Source organism: Astyanax mexicanus, chromosome 2 (assembly GCF_023375975.1).
Source record: "Astyanax mexicanus isolate ESR-SI-001 chromosome 2, AstMex3_surface, whole genome shotgun sequence".
Taxonomy (NCBI): domain Eukaryota; kingdom Metazoa; phylum Chordata; class Actinopteri; order Characiformes; family Acestrorhamphidae; genus Astyanax; species Astyanax mexicanus.
This window is the reverse complement of record NC_064409.1, coordinates 22,205,321-22,230,643: the sequence shown is the minus strand read 5'-3', so window position 1 is coordinate 22,230,643 and position 25,323 is coordinate 22,205,321. Positions and strand designations below refer to the sequence as shown.

The 25,323-nt window shown below is 39.1% G+C and overlaps 1 protein-coding gene and 1 long non-coding RNA gene across 2 annotated transcripts in view; one reads left to right on the top strand and one right to left on the bottom strand.

Annotated features, from left to right (window-relative positions):
- celf2 (cugbp, Elav-like family member 2) overlaps positions 1–23,355 on the bottom strand; it is a 198,404-nt gene extending 175,049 nt beyond the window's left edge. Inside the window, exon 1 of the mRNA XM_049473836.1 lies at positions 23,162–23,355. Coding sequence (XP_049329793.1) covers positions 23,162–23,214 — 53 coding nt within the window. The 5' untranslated portion in view covers positions 23,215–23,355. The remainder of the gene's footprint in view (positions 1–23,161) is intronic.
- Positions 11,476–12,412, top strand: LOC125796411 (uncharacterized). The gene is made up of 3 exons (XR_007435349.1): positions 11,476–11,696; positions 11,772–12,071; positions 12,147–12,412. It is a non-coding gene; the product is annotated as an uncharacterized LOC125796411 (long non-coding RNA).
- Positions 23,356–25,323: the final 1,968 nt, after the last annotated feature.

Here is a 25,323-nt window from a genome sequence, read left to right as displayed (position 1 = left end):
AACAGTTTTCAGGAGAGAAATCTAGAGTGTAGATTAACTTCCAGCTCTCGTTGACTTTTGTTTTGTTTTAGGAATTACAGTTTTGTTTACTTGGCTTATCTTTACTTATCCAGCGGCGAGATGTGCTGAATAGCATGGTGACACCCCTGTTCCTTACTAGTGTCGCATAATGCATGCAACATGAAGTATTTTAAACCCTAGTATCTACATGTCTACCTGAGTAAATACTTTTGAGATATTTTTAGACTTAATTAACTGCCATAATTAAGACACATTAAACATTAAAATAACAATAAAAATGACAGTCAAAGATCACTTCCAATGTCTACCCAAACGCTTGACCTGCAGTGCATCTTAAAGGAAGTAAATTGCACTCATTTCTCCTGAGCCGTCGCTTCAAGTGCTGAATTTCCTCTTGGTCCCCGCAGACGGCGAAGAATCAGGCTGCATTAGGAAAACACGGCGGGAGCACTCCGGCGGGGTCAGGTCAGCGCAGGAATTAGCCGAGCTAACATGCCTGCTAATCACAGCCGAGCTTCAGAACCGGGCTTAAAACGCTCCTCTGATGTCACCCCAAAGGCGTCCATTAGTTTTAGGCCCAATTAGAGGGACACACTTAACACGGCGTAATTTCCTCCGCACACTTAAACACTTTGCAGGTTTCCCGTTACACTTAAAAGCACTCAGTCACACACACACACACATAGGCACACAGGCACACACTGGCATGGGTATGTGTGTGGCTGCACACAGGCGTGCAGATCTGGGTTTAATTGCTTTGGGTGCTTCGTTAAATAAAGGCATAGAAATATGTTTCGTAATGCGACTTAGTAATGCCCGGCCAATCAGACGCCATCAAAGGAATTAATGAGGCTTCTTTAGACAAAATGCATTTACATACAAACACACACGCACACACACACTTCTAATACACACTTATTATTCACAATACTATCATATATATATATATATATATATATATATATATATATATATATATATGCACAATGTGTCCAAATATTTGTGGACAATGCTTTCTAATGAATGCATTCAGCATTGAAGGCAAAACAAAATGAAAAATGCATACACACAGCTTGAGCCTGTCAAGTCCCTGTAGAAATGTGCTAGTCCCTATACTGCCACAAGAATAGGACTACACAGAGCAGTTATAAATAAGCATTAACCTATTGTTGGGGGCTAGAAGGGTTTAAAGCCCCCAGTATTGATCTGTGGAGCAGTGGAAGAACTGTGTTCTCTGGAACGATGAAGCTCTGTCCAATATGTTTTGGATGGGTCAATAATGCTCTTGTTTCTGAATACAATCAAATGCTTTTAGTACAAAGCCTTTAGTGGACAGTAGAGACAGTTACTCCAACAAAAGCAGGTTAAACTATTTTCAATACCATTGATTTTAGAAGAAAACATAAAATAAAAAATCAGGTGTTCCAATACTTTTATCCAGACAATGTGTATACTGTACATACAAACACTAAATGCACAAAAGTATTGGGACATCTGATCATTTATTGTTTATAGAAATGATGAATTCCAGCACAGTACCCATAAACACACACACACACACACACTCACACACACACACACACACACACACACACACACTCTCCTGCCATCTGAAATGCCACGCAGATGCTTTTCCTCTTGCTCTCCGTTCTCTCTCCCTCTTTCAACCCAGCAGATGAAAGGAGGATGGCAGAGAGGAGTGCCGCATTCAGTACCCAGCGGCACACACACACACACACACACACACACACACACACTCACACACTGTTGGGGTTTAACGGAATAAAAGTGCAGAGTGTGAAGCAGCTGGTTAACTGTGTGTGTTTGAGTGTGTGTGTGTGTTTGACGTGTCGTGCTGAAAATAATCTTTTAATTATTAATGCAGAAACAGCCTTTTATCTTCCGCAGGAGACACACTCACTCTGTTACTTTATTATTACTGTAACACTCATCACACTCATTGACTCTGACACACACACACACACACACACACACATGCATCATTTATATGACACACAGAAATACTGCTAACCCTGCATGTGCACCGTGCATGTACATTAAGTAATATAGGGTATTTCAAACCAATATATCTACAACCATGCCAACTTAAAACACACTTATTTGATGTTTAAATGTACCATAACCTCCTTTAAAGATTAAACGATTCTTCAGACTGGTGGAAAATATTTAGTAGATTTTTTTTTATAGAACTCTTAAACAGCTAAAATGGTTCTACCAGAAAATTAAAAAGGTTCTGAACTTGTTTTTTTCAAACATGCACTCTGTAAGGCTATGATGGGCGTTATGGTATTTCAGGTGGTTGCTGTGGTGTTGCCATGTGTCTGCAAAGTAACTGCTAAGCCAATATTCTGTTGCTAGTAGTTTGCTACAGCGTTTGCTACAAGTCATCAGGAGAACAATGCTGCTACAGTTTTCCTGGGTGGTTGCTATGGTGTCCAAAATCGCACAATACCTGGTGTAGATGGTTCTTTATGGGAACTTTGTTGTAAATATGACAGTAAAAAGGGTACCAGTACTGGTATGAGCCATTTTATAAGACACACACACACAGCAGGGCTCTGAGAGCACACACAGTCTCGTCTCTAAGAGCAGGTCGGCTATAAGATGATTACATAAACTCATCTTTCATCAAAGAGCCTCTATCCCTCCTCTCTCTCTCTACTTTTCTGTCTCTCCCTCTTTCTCTCTCTCTCCCCCTCTCTCTCACTCACCCAGTCCCTTTTGAATGAGATGACAGATTGAAGAGCAGGACATTACCACAGATATTACACTGCAGACTGATACAAACGTGACCGGTGTGTCAGTGTGTGTGTGTGTGTGTGTGTCAATAAGAGGTAGTGATAGTATTGTGCAGGTTTGAACATGTTGCAGTTTGGAACGAAATAATGTATTTCACATCATCTCTCTCTCTCTCTCTCTCTCTCTCTCTCTCTCTTTCTTGCTCTCACTCTGCACAGTGACAGGAAAAGAAAAAAAGGAGAGAGGGCAGGTGCATGGGAGAAAATATTTTATAGATGTCATATAAAGCTGTTATAAGCAATATACAAAGCTGTAATAGCTGTCATATAAAGTGTTATAAATGTGCATCATATAAAGCTATTATAAAGATAAACATGTAAAGCTATTAAAAACATGAACTCCATTTTATAAAGCTGTTATAAGCATATATATATATATAGCTGTTATAAACATCAGATAGAGCTGATAAAAGCAGTATGATTGTGGTGCACATGAAGCACACTGGCAAGAGAAAAAAACACTCTTTAATACTCCACTCTCTTCATCACTTTTATGGGGACATTCATGAAGGCATGATGGGCAAGCCATAATTGCTTGTTAATAAATCTGTGTGTGTGTGTGTGTGTGCCTGCCTGTGTGTGTGTGTGTGTGTGTGTGTGTTCTCTTCAGCGTAATCAAGCAAAACAAAAATGTAGAAGCTGTGCCTGTAAGCCACGATGTGTTGATGTTGCCATTGCGTTGTTGAGATGTTGCAATGTGTGTGTGTATGTGTTTGCGTGTGTGTGTGTGTGTGTTTGTGCAGCCTAAGGCGCTGGAGATATGCTGGAGATGGAGGGAAATGAGGATAATAAGGAGAACAGATAGAAAGAGACAGCGGAGGAAGCTTTAAACTCAACATAATGAAGCAGACATGCAGAGAGATGCACCTGCAGCAGACGAACACACACACACACACATCCACTGTTATAATCCATCACTATACATTAAAGTATAGGAACATCTGCTCATTCACTGTTTCTTCTAAAATTAAAAGAAAAAGATTTAAAAAGAGTTTATTCTGCGTTTGGTGGAGTAACTGTCTCTACTGTCCAGAGAAGATTTTCTACTAGATTTCAGAGCATTGCTGTAAGGATTTGACTGCCTTAAGCAACAAGAGCATTATTGAGGTCAGGGTGTTGGATGAATACCACACAACCTCATTCCCAACTCCCAAACTCATCCCAAAAGTATTTTATCTAGTGCCATCATTCCAGGGAACACAGTTCCACTGCACCACAGCTCAATACTGGGGATTTATGGTCCTGTAGCTAGGGCTGCAGCATAGGCTATTGGAAGAATTTGACATTCAATGTTTTTTTTTTCTTTTTTTTCTACTATATATAATGCGATATTAAACAATGCATGACCCGTGACATCACCAGCCCCACCCCAACTAATGCGATGTCTACCGTCTCCTGAGATCCAGACAGTCCTCGCTTTAGAGTCAGCCAGTCACTCAAAACCAAAAACCAAGAGAAAAACAGCAAAACAACAATAAATGGCCTTTTAAAAGGTAAATAAGAGTGTTTTTTTCTGGGATTAAAAGCATGATTTTCGCTGTAACTGGAAATATCTGCGCAAAACTGTGCCGAACTGAGGTGCACAGCTTTCGACAAGGCTGTCTGCTGCTGCGTTTACAAGCACATGCCCAGCCATGTGGAGGCCATGTGGTTACCTCGTGTCCTAATCTATTGGCAGTACTTTTCCCTCTAAAATAACTAAGCTAGCTAGATGCATATTTATGTATCAATGGGTGCAAATTAAAGTAGGTGATTAGTGTATTTAATATGAGTGGTGTCCACAAACTTTTGGACGTAGAATTTAATTTATTTATATGGACATTCAGACCATGGAAGAAAGGAAATTTATCACACAGACAACGAGAGAGAGGAATTATAAGTGTAAAAAATTGGCTGTGTGTGTGTGTGTGTGTTTGTGTGTGTGTGCGCGTGTGTGATTTGCTCATTAGCGCTTAGAGACGACAGGAAACAGACACACTCTCCTTCCTGTGAAAACTGAAAAAAGGGAAAGAGTGAGAGTAAGTTTCCAGCATCACACACACACACACACATAGAAAACTTTCTTTTCTCAGTATCGAAAAGTAGAAGCCAAGTTCTCTTCTAAATCTCATTGGAAGATGTGCTGGCCTACCGCCAGAACACACACACACACACATATTAGATTTAGTCAGCTGACTTCAATAAAAACACACACACTGCCCTTAACCGTCCAACAACCTTACATCAGCACAGCTGAAAAAACAATGTATTACCTCATACTCATATCCACACACACACACACACACACACACACTCTCTGTACTAGTAATCAGAGTTCTCCCCTGTTCTCCAATAAAGCCAATAATGCTGCACACATCCATCTAGCTCTCCACCAATACTGTGAGACTGTGCTGCCCCATGAGTATGACCCCTGAAGATCACCACGAAGAACCACCACAGCCAATCAGAGAGCTTCTACATTATTCAGAATGAATGGATAACCGGAACCTGTCTCAAACAGGTATAAACACAGCCACCAGTAGGGGGCACTCTGTTATTAAGACCACATGGAATACCACAGGAACTAGCCAACAATCATTGAGCAACATTATGGCCACCACCTAAAACACCATCCTCCACACTGTAGCTAGTGATGACATGGCAACACCATAGCAACCTCTTTTAGCAAAACAAAAAGCAACCACCTGGGATACCACAGCAATCTTCATGCCACTTAGCAAACATCTTGCAACACTATCACAGACACTCAGTATCACCTTAGATACAAACTTGCAACGCCACAGTAACAGTAACAACTTAGAATGCATTAGCAACAAACTACCAATATCAGAGCAACCACAGACCAACATCACGTCATAGCAAGTGTCAGGGATACCATAGCAATTACTTAAACCAGCAACACAATATTATCCACCTAGGTTTCAACGCAAATACCTAGCAACCACCAAGCAACCCAAATGTAAATCAACCTAGATACCATATCAACCATATCAATCTAGCTACAGCATAGTGACCACCTAGCCACACCATAGCAACCACTTAGCAACACCATAGACATTACCTAGGATACCATAGAACAAACAGAATGTTTCTATTTACTGACTGAGATATAATATCAGCTCATCATTTTCTTCTTTTTTCTTTCTTTCTTTCTTTCTTTCTTTCTTTCTTTCTTTCTCTCTCTCTCTCTCTCTCTCTCTCTCTCTCTCTCTCTCTCTCTCGGGCAGTTGCCTGTAGTACTGGACCACATGTTGGACTTAATCTCCAGAGATTGGAGTCACTGGGCCATGCCAGGAGTGAGCAGTGTGTGTGTGTGTGCGCGTGTGCATGCTTGTGTGTGTGTGTGGATCTGGAATGTAGTTAACAAGTGAGAAGCTCTCCTTTGAAAAAAAAAACAAAAAACTTGCCAGCAGCTGAGTGCGCCGACCAGACCAATACAATTATGACTAACACACACACACACACACACGTAACAGTCCACAGAGTTTGGAAGTTTTGGAGGTTGTACCACTGCAAACTTCCCCTTCACACACAAGCACACACACACATGTACCCACACACACTTCTACATGTGTGAAGGGGAAGAGGGAGGGGTGTGTTACATTTGACAGCAGGGTGTAACATCCACCTTGATATGTGTGTGTGTGTGTGTGTGTGTGTGTGTGTGTGTGTGTGTGTGTGTGAAGGGGATATTTACAGTTGTGAGAGGGAGGACGACCTCCAAAATCCATGTGTGTGTGTGTGTGTGTGTGTGTGTGTGAGTGTGTAGGAGGGAGAGTTCTACACATTCCAGCTCACTACACTGCCTACAGACAGAACCAAAGTGTGTTCATTCTGTACATTTAGTCCGGTTAGTTAGGGTTTAAACTTTACTACATCCTGTCATCATCACCTATGTGGGCGGAGTCTTCCTATACTTGATACTGATTTGTAGATCTGGTTTGTAGATCTTTGCCAGTTTGGGAAGTTATCTTTCCAAATGTTTAACCCTGTTGCCAGAATTTGACTCCCTTGAAGTGCAGGTGTTTCCCGCAGCAGAATGAGTATAACAGATTCCCCTCTGATTCCTTTTATTTCTGTTTAGAAATAAGGGTTAATCTACAGTTACAGTAGATACAGGAATCACCAGTGTAATTCCCATACTGCTGCATGACGCACCTGCATGCCAAGGGGAGTCAGATTTTGGCACAACACCTCTTCTTTTTCTTCTTCTATTGTTTAGCAGGTGATCATAAGCTGCCTCAACCTGCTGCAATTGGTCTGAAAGTCTGAATTGTCTATAAAAGTGTTTTCACACTGCAAACGAACCAAACGAATGACAAGATAGGAAGAGAGAGAGAAGGAGAGAGAAAGGGAGAGAGAGAGAGAGATGACAATAGGCCCAATAGTCTCTCTCTCTCTGACTCAGACAGTCAGACATTCAGGCTGGTTTTAATCACCCCCATTCAGCGCTGTGTGAAAAGAGCCACTGTCCACCAGCCCACACTGAAACAATGTACACACACACACACACACACACACACAGAATGACACAAACTCATTAAAAATCCTGCATCCACTTCACAATTTCCTAATCCAGCAGCAACAGCACTCAGGAACACAAGCACACACATACAACCAGAATCACTGTGCAGACTGACCTCACTGAATATCTAGACTTGAATGCAACTGTGTGTGTGTGTGTGCACATGTGATGTAATCCATAGGAAACAGCTTTTTTACAGACAAACACAAGCAGACCTTATCCATCCACAAGGTGAATTTCAGTGATGCTTTTTTAGGTATCAAATAAATAATATAGGTTTTTACACCTTTTGAGTGCCATTAATAATTTGTCCATCTGTCTTTTCATGCTCTCTCTCTCTCTCTCTCTCTCTCTCTCTCTCTATTTCTCTCTCTCTCAATCTTGCACTCTCTTTTTTATTTGTATTCTATGGTTTTCTGCTCTGTTTTATTTTGTACTCTATTCTGTATATACACTCCTGCACTATACTGTTTTATTGTGTTATATTGGGTTTTATTGTGTTTTGCTCTGTTGTGTTATACTCTATTCTATTCTATGGAGTCAAATTATGACCTATTGTGCCCTATGCTATTCACCCACTATTCTACTATTTCTGCGATTCTTTGATTTATTCTGAGCTATATCATTGATTTGTGTGCGTTTCCCTTTAACTTGTGTCTATGCTATTCTATTCTGATCTATCCAACTGATCTCTGTGCTATAAACATCTGTTCTATTCTCTGTGCTGCTAAACTCTGTTGCATTCTATTTAATTCCACACTTATCTATTTAACTGATCTCTGTGCTAAACAAATCTGTTCTATTGTATTGATCTCGATGATACTGAACTCTGTGATATACTACTTAATCCCACACCAATCTATTTAACTGATCTCTGTTCTATTCTATTGTATTGAACTCTCCTCTACTGTATTTAACTCAGCTATTTTCTATTAAACTCTGTTCTTTTATACTTAATTTCACACTCATCTGTTTAACTGATCTCTATTCTATTTAACTGACCTCTGTTCTATTCTATTGAACTCTGCTCTATTGTATTTAACTCTGCTCTAGTCTATTAAACTATGTTCCTTTTTATTTCATTTCACACCAATCTATTTAACTGATCTCTGTTACATTCCACTGATTCCTGTTCTATTCTATTTAACTCTGTTCTATTCTACTGAATGCAGTTATATTCCTTTGAACTCTCTTATATGAATTAAATATTCTATTTAATTCCACACTAATCTAATAAACTAATATCTGTTCTATTCTACTGATCTCTTTTCTATTATATTGATCTTCTTTCTATTCTATTGAACTCTCTTATATTCTATTTAACTATATTATATTCTAATATGCTGTTATATTCTATTAAATTCCACACTAATCTAACTAATGTAACTGATATCTGTTCTAGTTTATTGATCTCTGTTTTATTCTAATGAACTATGTTCTATTCTAACAAGCTCTGTTATATTCTATTTGACTCCACACTAACCTAATTAACTGATCTCTGTTCTATTGTACTGATCCCTGTTCTATTCTATTTAACTCTGTTCTATTCTATGGATCTTTTTCTATTCTATTGATCTTTTTTCTATTCTATTGAACTCTATTATGTTCTGTTATATAATATATTCTACTGATCTTTCTTTAACTATTTGTCTAATCTCTATTATAGTCTATTCAGTTCTACACATATCTATTTAACTGATCATTTTATTTTATCCATTTGTACACTACACTAATCTATTCTACTGATCTTTGTTTAACTTCATCTAAATTTGTTGTTTTTCTTAACTCTTCTATAATATGTTCAGTTTTACGCTAATCTATTGAACTGATCTATGTTCTATTCAGCTCTATTAAATTTGAATCAAGCCAACACTTAACTATTAAACTTTTATTTAAATGATTATATTAAACTCTGTTATAATCTATTCTGTTCTGCACATACTGCATCAATATAACTGATCTCTCTTCTATTTTAATCTCTCCATTTGTAACTCCTATGTTATAACTCTTATTTGGTTAATTCTTATATTTATTATAAAATATTTTCTATTTTTTTTTTTCAGCTTTATTTTGATGTCCACATACATGCATAATGAACACTGTGATACAGAAGCACGTGACACAATGCAGCTTCTGACATCTTCACACTTTTCTCATCTTTACATCTCTCCATCTGTCTTCTCATGTCCTCCTCAGCATCTTTCGCTCTTTCTCTTTCTCTCTCTAACCTCCTCCTTCTATCACTATTCTTCTTTTTTCTCTTTTCCATCTGTGGCCCCCTCCTCTATAGCTCTGTTCTTTCACTCTCTGGTGAAATTGTGATGGCTGGGCTGATAATTGTAATTATCTTTTCTCTCAGTAGGATGGTGTGTGTGTGTGTGTGTGCGTGTGTGTGTGTGTGTGTGTGTGTGAGGGGGAGGTTAACCCCCTGGGTAGTGTAAGGAGGCTCTGAGAATGCCAGATTGTTCTGTAGGAAGCCATGGCATGGGAACAATGTAGGACACACACACACACACACACACATACACTTTTCTAACTGTTCTGTACTTTTCTTTTTTTCTCTCTCTCTTTTGCTTCTTTCATTTTTTTTTCTACAAAACACTTTTCCATCTCCCTCTCCCTCCCTTCCTCTGTTCTCTCTCTGTAATGGTGAGGTGATAATTGTAATTATCTTTTTTTTTCACACAATTACATCACAATTATCTTCTCTCACATGAGGCACGTGCCTAGGTTACCTCACATATTGTATTCTGTTCTATTCTGTGGTCTATCCCAAATATATTATATCTTATCTTATATGTTCTTTTATTTCTTTTAATGTTCAATTCTATTCTATAATTCAATTCTGTTCTATTCTATGCTATTCTAAATTTGCTAATCTGTTCTTTTCTTTGACACCCTGTATTCAAAAAAGCTCTTTTATTTGATTCTATTTACAGTCATTAATATTCTAATTAACTATTTTTTTCTTTTGGGCTCTGAGTGGTCCAGCGTTCTAAAGTGCTACCACTATGATCAGGAGATCGCCGGTTCGAATCCTGTTCATGCAGCTTGCAATCGGCTGATGGAGCCCAGAGAGAGAAAATTGGCCTTGCTCTCTCTGGGTGTATAGATGGCGCTCTTTCCCTTCATCACTCCAAAGGGTGATGTCGATCAGCACAAGGCGTCTGTGAGCTGATGTATAAGAACCGAGTCACTGCGCTTTCCACAAGCGTGTTGTAAATAAATAAATAAAATAAAATATATGTATTTTCTTTTTAAACTTTATTCTATATCTTTCTCCAATCACCTTGTTCAAATCACTACAATTATTCTCAATTCTGTTTCACTTTATTCAAATCAAATCAAATCATTATTGAATACTATTCTATTACATTCTATTCTGTCATATTAGCTCTGAGTTTTATATGTATCTGTCTTGAACTGCGCTTTATAAGAAATATATGCCAGAGAGATAGAAACAGAAATAGCACCACAGGTGTGGAGATCAGAGCAGACTGGCAGAGTTGGCAATGTGTGTGTGTGTGTGTGTGTGTGTGTGTGTGTGTGTGTGTTTGTGTGTGTGTGTGTGTGTGTGTGTGTGTGTGTTTTGTGTATATGTCACATTCAGAAGCCAGTTGCTAATGCAGGGGATCAGAGAGAAGCTAACACTATGCAACTCCCACTCACACACTCTTTTACTCACTCAGTAACACACACACACACACACACATTTGTGATCGTAAAGCCACTCAGCCAGATAATTACAGCTGTGTCCGGCTCGACTGCGAGGCTAAAACACACACTCGGATCGGCGGCCGCTAACAACACTCATTAAAACCAACAACTCAAAGGTCAGAGGTCACGGGGCAGTAAGAATGGCGAACCGCCACTCCATCGCCTCTTCAGCCTTATCTCACACACACTCGCTCTGTAAGTGTGTGTTGAGGTGTAAGTGTGTGTGTGTGTGTGTGTAAGTGTGTGTGTGTGTGTGTGAGCAAGCAGGTGTGTGGGTGTGATGATGCATCCTTTATTAACATGTTCCTCCCACCCACCCATCCACTCATCCATCCATCCACTCATCCATCCCTCCATCCAGGGTACATAGAGCCCTTCTAAATCACTCCTCTGATTTACCCCATCAGTAGAACAGAGAGTGATACAGGTGGAGTAAAGTGAGAGAAGAGTGATACAGAGGAAAGTGAGACAATGTGTGTATGGAGTAAAGAAGTGACAGTGTAGGGATGTAGTGATGATGGAGGAATGAGAGTGAGTAGGTGTATTAAGTGATAGTGGAGTAATGGAGTAAATGTGTAGGGATTGAGTGATGATGGAGGAGTGTGAGTGAGTAGGTGTATAGAATGATAGTAGAGTAATGGAGTGATGGTGTAGGGACGGAGTGATGATGGAGGAGTGTGAGTGAGTAGGTGTATGGAGTGAATGTGTAGAGATGGAGTGATGGTGTAGGGATGGAGTGATGATAGAGGAGTGTGAGTGAGTAGGTGTATGGAGTGACAGTGGAGTAATGAAGTGATGGTGTAGGGATGGAGTGATGACGAAAGAGTGTGAGTGAGTAGGTGTATAGAGTGATAGTGGAGTAATGGAGTGATGGTGTAGGGACGGAGTGATGATGGAGGAGTGTGAGTGAGTAGGTGTATGGAGTGAATGTGTAGAGATGGAGTGATGTTGTAGGGATGGAGTGATGATAGAGGAGTGTGAGTGAGTAGGTGTATGGAGTGAATGTGTAGAGATGGAGTGATGGTGTAGGGATGGAGTGATGATAGAGGAGTGTGAGTGAGTAGGTGTATGGAGTGATAGTGGAGTAATAAAGTGATGGTGTAGGGATGGAGTGATGACAGAGGAATGAGAGTGAGTAGGTGTATTAAGTGATAGTGGAGTACTGGAGTGATGGTGTGGGGATAAAGTGATGACGGAGGAGTGTAAGTGAGTGTATGGAGTGATTATTATGGGATGGAGTAAAAGAGGGAGCTTGCGGAGTGATTATTATGGGATGGAGTGAGAGAGTGAGTGTATGGAGAGATTATTATAGAATGGAGTGAGTGTATATATGGAGTGATTATTATGGGATGGAGTGAGAGAGTGAGTGTATGGAGAGATTATTATAGAATGGAGTGAGTGTATATATGGAGTGATTATTATGGGATGGAGTGAGAGAGTGAGTGTATGGAGAGATTATTATAGAATGGAGTGAGTGTATATATGGAGTGATTATTATGGGATGGAGAGAGAGAGTGAGTGTACGGGGTAATTATTATGGGATGGAGTAAAAGAGGGAGTGTTTGGAGTGATTATTATGGGATGGAGTGAGAGATTGAGTGTATGGAGTGATTTTTATGGGATGGAGTAAAAGAGGGAGTTTGCGGAGTGATTATTATGGGATGGAGTGAGTGTATGGAGTGATTATTATGGGATGGAGTGAGAGAGTAAGTGTATGGAATGATTATTATGGGATAGAGTGAGTGTAAGTATGGAGTGATTATTATGTGATGGAGTGAGAGAGTGAGTGTATGGAGTGATTATTATGTGATGGAGTGAGAGAGTGAGTGTATGGAGTGATTATTATGTGATGGAGTGAGTGTATGGAGTGATTATTATGGGATGGAGTGAGAGAGTGAGTGTATGGAGTGATTATTATGGGATGGAGTGAGTGTATGGCTGGGGTTTAGTTGCTAATGGAATTAGCTCCCGCACGGCTCAGCGCTAATTCAATAAAGCCAACAACTTGTCATTGTTATTTAAAGTAATTTTCAATGTAATCAAGTGGTTTTAATAAGCGTGCTGCCGCTCATTACACACTCACTCACCCAACCTGCACACACACACACACACAATGTGTGAGGACACATTTAAGCGTGTGCTCATGAGTCACTGTGTGTCATTTTCTGAGCTTGTCTGTCTGACTCTGTGTGTGTCTGACTCTGTGTGTGTCTGACTCTGTGTGTGTTTGACTGTGTGTGTGTGTGTGTGTGTTTGTGTGTGGGGGTGGATGGATGTGAATTCTGAAAAGTGTTATTCTTATAGGTCTACAGACAGAAAAAATATGTTTACTGCATCTCACTTTCTTTCTCTTTTCTTCTCTTTGTTCTTTGATCTCTATATATCTTTTAATCTCTATTTCTTTATTTAATATTTATAGCTTTTTATCTCTTTTTAATATTCATCTGTTCCTTTTCTCTCTTTTATTCTTCATACTCTCATTTTTGTTTGGTTTAACTCTCTCTGTTTCTCTTTTTGTCGCTTACGATTTATTTTTTCTATTTATTTTCTTCTTTTTTCATTTCTCTCTCTCACTTTCTATCTTTTTAATTACTCTCTCTCTCACACCCTCTTTTTCTTTCTTTCTCTTCTTTCTCTCTTTGTATTTTTCATTTCTCTTTCTTTAATTTTTCTCTTTTTGTCTCTTTCCCATCTCACTCTTTCACATTTCACATTTTTATTTCTCTCTTCTCCTCTCTCTCTGCTCCTCTCTTCATTTCTAATCATTTCACCCATTTTTTCTTCTCTCTACCTTTTCTTTTTTCTTAGTTTTTTTCCCTCTCTCACACTCTTTCTCTGTCAACATGCGATGCACATTCCACTTAAATTATTCCCCCGACAAGAAGAACCGTTGTTCTTAGAACACACTTTTACATAGCCATTTAACACACAAACTCACACACACAAGTACACACACACACAAACACACACACACACACACACACACACACACACTGCCCTCCGATGGCAACTGCATTCTGCATTTATTTATATTTTTACAGAAATAGAGAGAGCCCAGCTGTTCACAAAATAAGAGAGAAAAAAACAAGACTGTTGCCGAGAGCAACGCGACTCCACTGTCTTCAGGAAATTTTCTAAGCATTTCAGCTCAACACACACACACACACACACACACACACACACACACCTCACTCCTGTATGGTGCGCCCACTACTAACACAGGTGAATGAGCAGTCATGATATCTAATGCCAGGTGTAAGATAGAAGACCTTTCAGTTGTTTCTAGCTGTCTGTCCATCTGTTGATTCTACAGACCTTACATTCACTTTAGCAGAACCCAACAGAACCTGATAATAGTTAAGAACACAGAAGTACATCACAGAACAAGAGAACCCAGTCGAAGCTGAGAATAGTGCAGAACACAGAATAACTTCTAAGAACAAGAGAACCCATTAGAATCTGAGAATAGTTCAGAACACAGAAGAACACCACAGAACAAGAAAACTCATTAGAATCTCAGAAAAGTGCAGAACACAGAAGAACATCGCAGAACAAGAGAACCTAGCAGAACCTGAGAACAGTTCAAAACATAGAAGAACACAACAGAACAAGAGAACCCATTAGAATCAGAGAATAGTGCAGAACACAGAAGAACACCACAAGACAAGAGAACCTGAGCAGAACCTGAGACTAGTGCAGACCACAGAAGAACACCACAGAACAAGAGAACCCAGCAGAATCTGAGAATAGTGCAGAACACAGAAGAACACCACAAGACAAGAGAACCCAGCAGAACCTGAGAACAGTTCAAAACATAGAAGAACACCACAGAACAAGAGATCCCAGCCAAACCTGAGAATAGTTAAGAACACAGAAGAACACCACAGAAAAAGAGAACCCATTAGAATCTGAGAATAGTTGAGAACGCAAAAGAACACCACAGAACAAGAGAACCCATTAGAATATGAGAAAAGTTTAGAACATCGCAGAACAGGAGAACTCAGCAGGACCTGAGAGTAGTTAAGAACACAGAAGAACACCACAGAACAAGAGAACCCAGAATCTGAGAATAGTTCAGAACTCCACAAAAAAGAGAACCTGAGCAGAACCTGAGAATAGTGCAGAACACAGAAGAACACCACAGAACAAGAGAACCCATTAGAATCTGAGAATAGTTCAGAAAACAGAAGAACACTGCAGAACAAGAGAACCTAAGTAGAACCTGAGAATAGTGCAGAACATGGAGGAACACCACAGAATAAGAGAACCCATTAGAATCTGAGAATAGTTCAGAACACAGAAGAACACCACAGAACAAGAGAACCCATTAGAATCTAAGAATAGTTAAGAACATCCAGGAAACAGCACAGAACAAGAGAACCTGAGCAGAACCTGAGAATTGTGTAGAACACCACGGAACACATCAGAACCGGAGAATTGGCCTTCAAATATTGCAGAGATAATGAGAGAGTTAATCAGATGCAGCACAAACACACACTCGTCTCACACACACACACACACTCGTCTCACACACAGACACACACACACACACTCAGACAGACTCACACACTCAGGGGTTGGGGCTCATTAGCTGAAAGTGTTCTGGGTCGTCTGGTGGCTTCATTAGCTGTTAAGACTGCCACTGAGCGCCCTTAAGCCGAGGGGGTGGGGTAGGGGGGTTGAGAGACAAAAAGAGAAAGAGGATGGGGGGGTGGAAAGAAAGAATAGAGGGAGACAATACGAGAGAAAAGAAAACGAGAACAGCGAGAGCAGAGAGAGAAATAGAGAGAGAGAGAGACATAATGAGAGTGAAGGAAGTAGAGAACGAACAGTAATAAAAGAGAGATTAGCGACACAAAAGAGATTAAGATAAAAAAGGGAAAAAGAGGGAAGTTAAAAGGGGGAAGAAATGAAAACACTTGAGGACAAGAAAGAATGGAAAAAAGGAGAGACAGCGTATGCAAATGAATAAAGAAGAAAAAAGAGAAATAGAGAAATGACAGAGGAATCAAGAAATAACAGACAGAATTATAAAACAGAGAGAAACAAAGGAGCAAGAGAGAGAAAAGAGAAAATGAGAAAGGAAATTGGAACGCGAAGAGAGTGAGAGAAAGAAGAGAAAGAAAAAAATGCAAACAAAAAAGAGACAAGAGCGAGACAACGCAAGAGAAAATATAGGAAGAGAGCAGAGTGAGAAAAAGAAAGAAGAGACAAAATTGATTGAAAGACACAAATGAGAGGGAGATGAGAAACAGAATGAGTGGGATGAGAAATAGAGAGGGAACTGAGAAATAGAGAAAGAAAACAGAAAAAGAAGAAGTAGAGAGAGACAGAATGAAGATAAAAAGGGAAGCAAATGAGAACAGTGAGAGACAAAAGGGAGACAAGTAAAATAAATGAAGAAAAAGAGACAGAATGAGACAATTCTGAGAGAGAGGGAGAGAGAGAGAGAGAGAGAGAGAGAGAGAGAGAGAGAGAGAGAGAGAGAGACAACCCTAAGCTCTGTTGTTTATTAGAAAGCAGAGAGCTGGAGCACTATACTAATCTAAACCCTCCTCTCTCTAATAAACAACAGATACACACAAATACCTCTCTCTCTCTCTCTCTTTTTCTCTCTTCATCTATCACTCTCACTCACTCTCTCTCTCTTTCCTTATAAACCTGGGGTCACACTTAAAGAATTGTCAGTAAGAGAGAGCAAAAGGAAGAGAGTGAGAGAGACAAGAGAGAGAGAGAGAGAGAGAGAGAGAGAACACAGTGACTAACAGAGGAGTATTGATTGGGACACGTCCACTTAAACACTGAAACTGTCCATCACTACAGCCTCAGAGCGGCGGAGTGTGTGTGGCAGAGGGAGAAAAAGTGGCAGAGAGAGAGACAGACAGAGAGAAGAGACAGATTTAAAATAGATTAGAATTTGCATACGTTATTCTAACGTGTATGGTAATTATTCAGAGGTATATAGACGTGTGTATGTGTGTATGACTGAATGTTCCTGACCGTCTTCATTATCTGTTCGAGTGTGTTGGTACCGTTCCAGCTCCTGTGTGTGAGTGTGTGTGTGTGTGTGTGTATGTCTGTGTGTGTGGGTCACGCATGTGCTGCATGTGGAGCTGTGACCTGGTTATCAGGATAAATAATTTAAGCAAAAATGAAACTTCACACGTAACGCGGTGTGTGTGTGTGTGTGTGTGTGTCATCTTTCTACCCTTGATCTATTTTCATAATTTCTTCCCGGAATAGAGCGCCGCCCCAGTTTAACGTCCCACCAGCCCCAGAATCACGACTATTCTCGTCACGGACGTTCAGCAGAGACGATCCGGCCGGACGACCGGAGGTTAACGCCAGTCACTAACCAGGTTAGCATGGCAATTAAATTAATAAGTTAATTAAATATATAAATAATTAAATAAATGTATGTATTACTGTATATATATACATATATATGTAAAGGGATAAAAGAACAAATAAATAAATAGATGAATAAACATTAAGCCTTTAAAATATATGCATTAACCATTTAAAGTGTAAAGTATGTTAATATTTGCTCCATGCATATATAATTATTGTGATAATTTTTACTTAATTCCACACTCAGTGTTAAATCACAGTTAAAATTCAGCCTCAGAAATAGTACAATAAATAAATAAATAAATGAATGAATGAATGAATATTAACTGTTTAAACCATAGACTGTATATAGCTGGACAGAGCATCATCTCTTAAAAGTGAAGCTACCACAGGTCGGGCGCCCCCTGCTGTTCGGCTGCAGAAAGCCGTGTAACTCCACCCATCCCCATAGGTTTCAATGGCAAAACAGACAACATTCAATCACGTTTTTTTCTAATATACTGTGATTCTACCTCCATTATTTAAATGCAGCAGCTAGTGTAACCTCTGCTTATATTGTCACATTTTTATATCCCCACAGAATTCGGTTTTTAAAACGTTATTCAGCTTATTCAAAAAAGGTGTGGTTATTGTAAAAGGGCTGCTTATGGGCGGGACCAATAACAGACCGTCAGCTCCGCTCCGCCCCGCTCTGCAGTCTGTGACCGCGAGGCAGCCCTCAGGGGTGGGGTTATTTAAATGAGTAGGTTGCTATCCACAGTCTTTCTCACTCCTCTGGTCTCTACTGCGCAGAATCAGGTGGCAGGATCGCCAACATGGCGGAAGATTCTGGCTTCATTTTCATTGAATGAATGGGAACGGAGACACGGCGTCCATCTTTTTTACAGTCTCTGGTTTAAACTGAAAGGACATTCCAAATCTGTTAACCTCCCAAATATTTAAATATTGTGTTTGGTAATTAATTATACACTCAGTATCACCAAACAGATGAAAATTAAGCCTGAAAACAGATATAATGTAATGTAATGTAATTAATAAATAAATAAATAAATAAATATATTTGCACGACTCTCTTTTAATGCTCTTACAAATGTATTCAGACATATTCAAATGCTGTATTAATTAATTTAATTAATCACACATCATATCACACTACAGGTAGATATGTAAACCGAAAACGAGATATACTGCAGTACTTAGTTATTAAATTAATAAATAAAGTTGCATTTCTCCTTTCAGCTGAAAAAAAAAACATATATTAAGATCTAGTATATGCTATTTATATACACACTGTGTTAACTAACTAACTTCTAACTGCAAAAAAAACAAAAAACATCTCATTACAGATGATATTTAATCCTGAAATGTTTCTCCGTTAAGCACATTTTAGAGTTACTCACCAATCAAAAATTATGCAGATAGTTGTTATTATTTATTCATCGCTCTAGTCTGAGCAACAGGATGAAAGCTGGGTTTAAAGATGTAAATCAGGAAATAGTGAAAATCATCATGCAAATATATTAAAAAAAACTTTATCAAATACTACTTCACGGAGCTGATACTTAAAAGTCATGTCTTTATTACTTAATAAAACAGTTTAACAGCATTGTTGACTGATCAATTGACTGATAAATTAAAGCATAATAAAATAAAAAAAAATTAAAATTATGGTTATTTGTTCCTGTAAGCTCTACCGACATCTTCTTCTTCTTCTGTTAAGCTGCAGTTAACAGCAGACGTCATGCCATTACAGATTTGAGAACACAGTGTACCCGCAGCGGGGGGAGTGCTGGTGAAAATAACTGTTTACATGCTTTTTTGGGTAGAAAATATGGTTAAATCAATAAAAGAAATACAAATTATGTTGATAATTATGTACTAAAAGGTGCAGAAGTGCGTCTCTATAGAGGATTTGCGTTTATTTAACACTTCTGTGATTATACACAGAATCACGTTAATATGTTATATATGTTATGTAATCGGATTGGGGTGCAATAACTTTTGCACACAGCTGTAATATTCACACAGTGTTCTGTCCTTAACCAGATACGTGGTCCTTATAACACACTATGCTTTTTTTAATGATTAAACCTGTTTTTGACCACATTAATAAATATAATTAAATAATAAATATATATATATATACATATATATATATATTAAAAATAAGCCTTAAATCTAAAAGCTAAACTAAAGGTTTGGAGTTTTAAAGGCTTAATAGACATAAACACACATTCAAACACCCCTTTCCCATCCGTCTCCTCTAAAATTCTCTCTAAACTCCGATCCGGAGCAGACAAAACATTAGAGCGGAAAAATAAAAGCTCAACACTTATGAATAATTCAGCACTGGAATTTTAAATATTAAGCATAAGACCCTTTTTAATATGTGTTACTCATTCAGAGGGGACGGATGGATGGCTTAGGCTGATCCCTAACCGCTGTGATGGAGGTGAGGAACGCTCACGCTCACAAGCACACACTTAGAATCACACATAAAACCAACCACAACATGTACCACCGCAAGCAGGACATCATTTTACCTTATTTTAAAACTTAAATTTGTTGTTTTTAGGTTAAAAAAAGGCTAATTTTCTCTTAGAAATCAAAAGGATACCTACTTAATGTGTTTGGACCCCACAAACAAATTAATACACACATACATATTCAATCAGAAACACACACACAATATAATTTCTAATGTGCTAAAGATCAATTAAGCATATTTTGCTTTATTCTTAATCTTAAAGTAAGAGTTTTTAGGTAAAAGGCTTGAAATTCCCTTGTAGGGACCAGAGTGATGCCTGGCTGAGGGTCTTTAAACTCCATAAAGAGATAAATACATATGTGTGTAGTGAGAACGTAACACAACTACACGAAAAAACAACAACTATTCATCAGTTCTAACATTAAAGCTGCAGTTAAAAGTTAAAAATTCTTATTTTTAATGAGAGGGAACAGATTAACGCTATTTTAGTGGTCATGGGTCCCTATAAGGTGCTAAATACACACATCCACACGCTCAGAAACACACACAGAATCAACCGAGACATCTACTTCAGCAAAAGCAGAACACCACTTTGTATCTTTTAACTTTATTTTAAAAACTAAAACCTGTTTTATCTTCCTTTTGAGGACCAGACTAATGCCATCCTGAGGGGTTTTGCCCCGTTGAATAATAAATTCATAAGCACAAAGAGTAACACTAAAAAGCAAAAGATCTGTATCATCTTTATCATCTGTGCTGTTATTCTAAAAATAATTATGCAATTTTTAAATTAAAATTAGTGAATTTTCCTTATGGGGACCTAACTGTTGCCATCCATACCTGCACAGAATCAAATAAAACCAAAGCAACCGTGATACGTAAAATATCAGCTTATTATCTTTTTTGTAGTCTTAAAAATAAAATTGCAGTTTTAAGCTAAAAAGATGTCAGTTGTCCTTGTGGGGACCTAAGCTTTAGACCTCATAAATGGATAAAAATGCACACATTCAAACACACACATGCACACAAACATACAGTAAACCTAATATGCAAAAAGGTCAGTTTATTGTGTTTGACTTTCTTTCTAAAAATAAAATCTGCAGCGTTTTTTCTTTTGGGGACCTAACTATTGAATTACTTAGTGGCTTCGAACCCCATAAAGAGATAAATACTCACATGCACACACTCAGAAATACACAAAAACACACACACCAACTCATTATCTTTTACTTAATGTTTTTAAATAAAATGTGTGTTTTTCAGTTTTAAAGTAAAAAATGTTATATGTTCCTTGTGGGGACCTAACTGTTGCTGTCCTTACGAGCTTCAAAGTCCATAAAGAGATAAATACACATATGCATACACACACCAACATACAAAAAAAGTGTTTGGCATGCCATCCTTTAGTTTAAATGACGAGAGTGACTGTGGTTTGAAATAACATTTCCCATCTTTCTGTACAGACACTGGTCCACACACACGCACACACACATACATGCATCAACGCTCCGCTTCATCCTCTACTTCCCCAAAAAACAACAGCAGCAGTGAGCAGCAGAAGACCACAAACAGCTCTCCACCACACGAGACCAGGGCAAAGACAAGACAGTCAATCTGAGAATTAAAACCAGACTAAAAGCTGAAGCTACAGAGCACTCCAAACACCAAAGCAAAACACATCACTTCATTCCAGTGTGAACATATTCAAATTTGATTGAAATATATCATACTGACACTGGCAGATCAGCTAAAAGCCAATAACCCTCATAATTAAACTGTGCCAATGTTGTTGCTGTTTTATTTGTGTAAATAGTGAATGTGAATTTATTACATTCACACTGAGAGTATTAGCAAAAGTGGATGCAAAGTGATTCCAGAATATACATTCTGAATGTATGTGTGCTGATGTGTTTTATTCCTGTAGAAGTGAATTGAATTTATTGGTGGTTTACACTGAGAGTGTCTTGTTATAAGTGGATTGAAAGTGATTCCAGAATAGAGGTCTGAACAGACCGATGTGAAAGAGAAGCTGATGATGAACAGGATGGGAAAGGTTTTGGGTTTGCAAGGGGAGTATTGAAGGAATACTTTTCATATGTCTCTCTCTCTCTCTCTCTCTCTCTCTCTCTTTATTTCTCTCTTTTTCCTTCTTTTTCTCTCTAAATAATAAATCTGTTCTGATGTGTTTTATTTGTGTCGAAATGAAGTGTTCTTCATGCATTCACACTCACAGTGTTATTAGAAGCGGATTAAAAGAGATTCCTGAAGAGAGGTGTGAACAGGCTGATGTGGAAGAAAAGCTGGTGATGAAGAAGACGGTTGTGGGGTTGTAATGGGGGATTAAGATCTCTATCTATCTATCTATCTATCTAGCTATCTATCTATCTTTCTATCTATCTATATAGAAAAAAAATGAAGTTAATGTATTGTGTTCACACTGAAAATGTTATTAAAAGTGGATTGAAAGGGATTCCTGAAGAGAGGTGTGAACAGGCTGATGTAAAAGAAAAGCTGGTGATGAAGAAGACGGTTGTGGGGTTGTAATGGGGGATTAAGATCTCTCACTCTCTCTCTCTCTCTATCTATCTCTCTCTATCCATGTATATAGAAAAAAATGAATGTAATTAAAAGTGGAGTAAAAGTGATTCCAGAATAGATGTGTGAACTGACTGATGTGGAAAAGAAGCTGGCGAAGAAGAGTATGAGGAAGGCTTTGGGGTCGTAAGCGGGATAAAGAACAGACACACACACTCAATCACACTCCCTATCTATCTATCTATCTATCTATCTATCTATCTATCTATCTATCTATCTATCTATCTATCTACACTCTGTACTATATATATGCTAAGTATCACTCTTTCACACACTCATTTACCCCTCTCGCGCTCTCCTCTCCCATGTGAAGAAGACACATGACAGCAACAGCGAGTGCGCGCGTGCTGCTGCTTCTGCGCGAGCGAGGAAGTCGAGGAAGTCCAGCTCGCGCTTCATATTTAGAGTGTGTGTCGTTCGTCTGTGTTTTTGTGTATGTGTGTGTCTCTTTCTGTTTGTAACTGTATTGAGTGAATCTGTATCTGTTTGGACAAAATATTGGAAACAGCTCTCCATAAGAAACCGTGATGCACGCGGACCTCTCGCTGTAGCACGAGCTACGTGAACACACACTCCACTTCACACTTCACGCACACACACACACACACATACACATGCAGGCGCGCGCGCGTCCCGTGCCCCTACCGTAAGACGCTCCAGCTCTTGAGCGGGTCCAGCTCTGAGATGATGGACACCATGCTGCTGCTGGGGCACGCGCTGCTAGTGCTGCTGCAGTAAAGTCCGCGAGACAGGGCGAGAGACCGGGAGAGAGAGGGGAGAGACAGGAGCGCTCAGACTGAAGCTCCGCACGCGCACTGAGCGAAAACACACACACACTACACGCACACTCGCGCTCGCTCGCTCGCTCTCTCTCTCTCTCTCTCTCGCTCACACACACTCCGCCCACATAGCGCTGCTGCCGCTGCACAGAGACACAGCACCTCCCTCCCTCATTCTCCCTCTCTCTCTAACACACACACTTCCTGCCTTTCTCAATTCTCACTCTCACTCACTCTCATTATTTCTCACTCACACTGTCCCCCTGTCCCTCTCACCCACACGCTTCCTCACTATTTCTCACTCACTCCCTCACTTTAGTCTCTGACTATTTCTCAATCACTCTCATTGTTTCTCATTCACGCTGTCTCTCTCTCTCTCTCCCTCACCCACACACTCCATCACACACTCTCTCACTGTTTCTCACTCACTCATTATTTCTCATTTACTCTTTCTCTCTCATCCACACACTCCCTCAATATTTCTCCCTCACTCTCGTTATTTCTCATTTATGTTGTCCCTCTGTCTCTCTCACCCACACACTTCCTCACTATTTCTCACTCACTCTTATTATTTGTCACTCACTCCCTCACTTGGTCTCTGGCTATTTCTCACTCACTCTCATTATTTCTCATTCACGCTCTCTCTCTCTCTCTCTCGCTCCCTCACATACTCCATCACTCACTCTCTCACTGTTTCTCACTCACTCTCATTATTTCTCATTTACACTGTCCCTCTTTCTCTCTCATCCACACACTTCCTCACTATTTCTCACTCTCTTTCATTATTTCTCATTTCTGCTGTCCCTCTTTCTCTCTCACCCACACAATCCCTCACTATTTCTTCCTCGCTCTCATTGTTTCTCACTCACACTGTCACTGTGTCTCTCTCACCCACACGCTTCCTCACTATTTCTCACTCACTCTCATTATTACTTACTCACACTGCCCCTCTGTCTCTCTTATCCACACATTTTCTCACTATTACTAACTCATTATCTCTCACTCACACTGTCCCTCATGCGCTTGCTCACTATTTCACACACACTTTCATTATTTCTCCCTTAATAACTGTTCCTCACTTACTGGCTGTCCTTTACTCAATTACTATTTCTCACACAGACACTTCCTATTTCTTACTGACACTGTCTCTCACACACTCACACCCTATTTCTTACTGTTCTGCACTATGTCTTATTTCTCAGCAGTACTGTCCTAAACTGCCTGTTCTCATTATTTCTCAATGATACTGTCCCTCATTCACTTTTTCACTGTTTCTCGTCAGTGTCACCACTTACTCACTGTTTCTTACTGACACTGTCCTTCATCTAGTCATTTCTCAATATTTCTTACACTCTCTCACTCGTACTCACTGTTTCTCACTGACACTGTACTTCATCTAGTAATTTCTCAATATTTCTTACACTCTCTCACTCATACTCACTGTTTCTCACTGACACTGTCCCTCACTCTCTCACTTACTATTTCTCAGTACCACAGTCCTGCGCTCACTAACTTATTTACTATTTGTTACTGTCTCTCATTCACACTCACTATTTATCACGGTCATGATCTCTCACTCCTACTCACTATTTCTCACTATTTCTGTTCATTGTTCCACACACTCCCTCTGTCACTTTTCTCATCAACACTATCCTGCACCCCCTCGGTCTCAATATTTCCAGAGCACCATCACCCAGTCAGCGGCTAAACATAATTTTCTCGAAATTACCAAATTTAGTGTTTCTTGTCCAGTTTAGGAATCTGGGTTTGGAGTCTAAGGACTGCAGCTGAAGCTCCACTTTTTCTCTCTACATAAATTACCAATAAAAGAGTCATAACTTTATTATTATTACTAGAAATATATTATGCTAATATACATATTATAACTATAAGAAGGAATAAAGTGATTCTTTTTGACATTTCTAGTAATAATGAGAAATGGAAAGATGTTGACAGGTTTAGGAAGTTACTTTCACTATATATTTAGAATTGTTATATATTTCTATAATTAGACAGTGATTACGAATG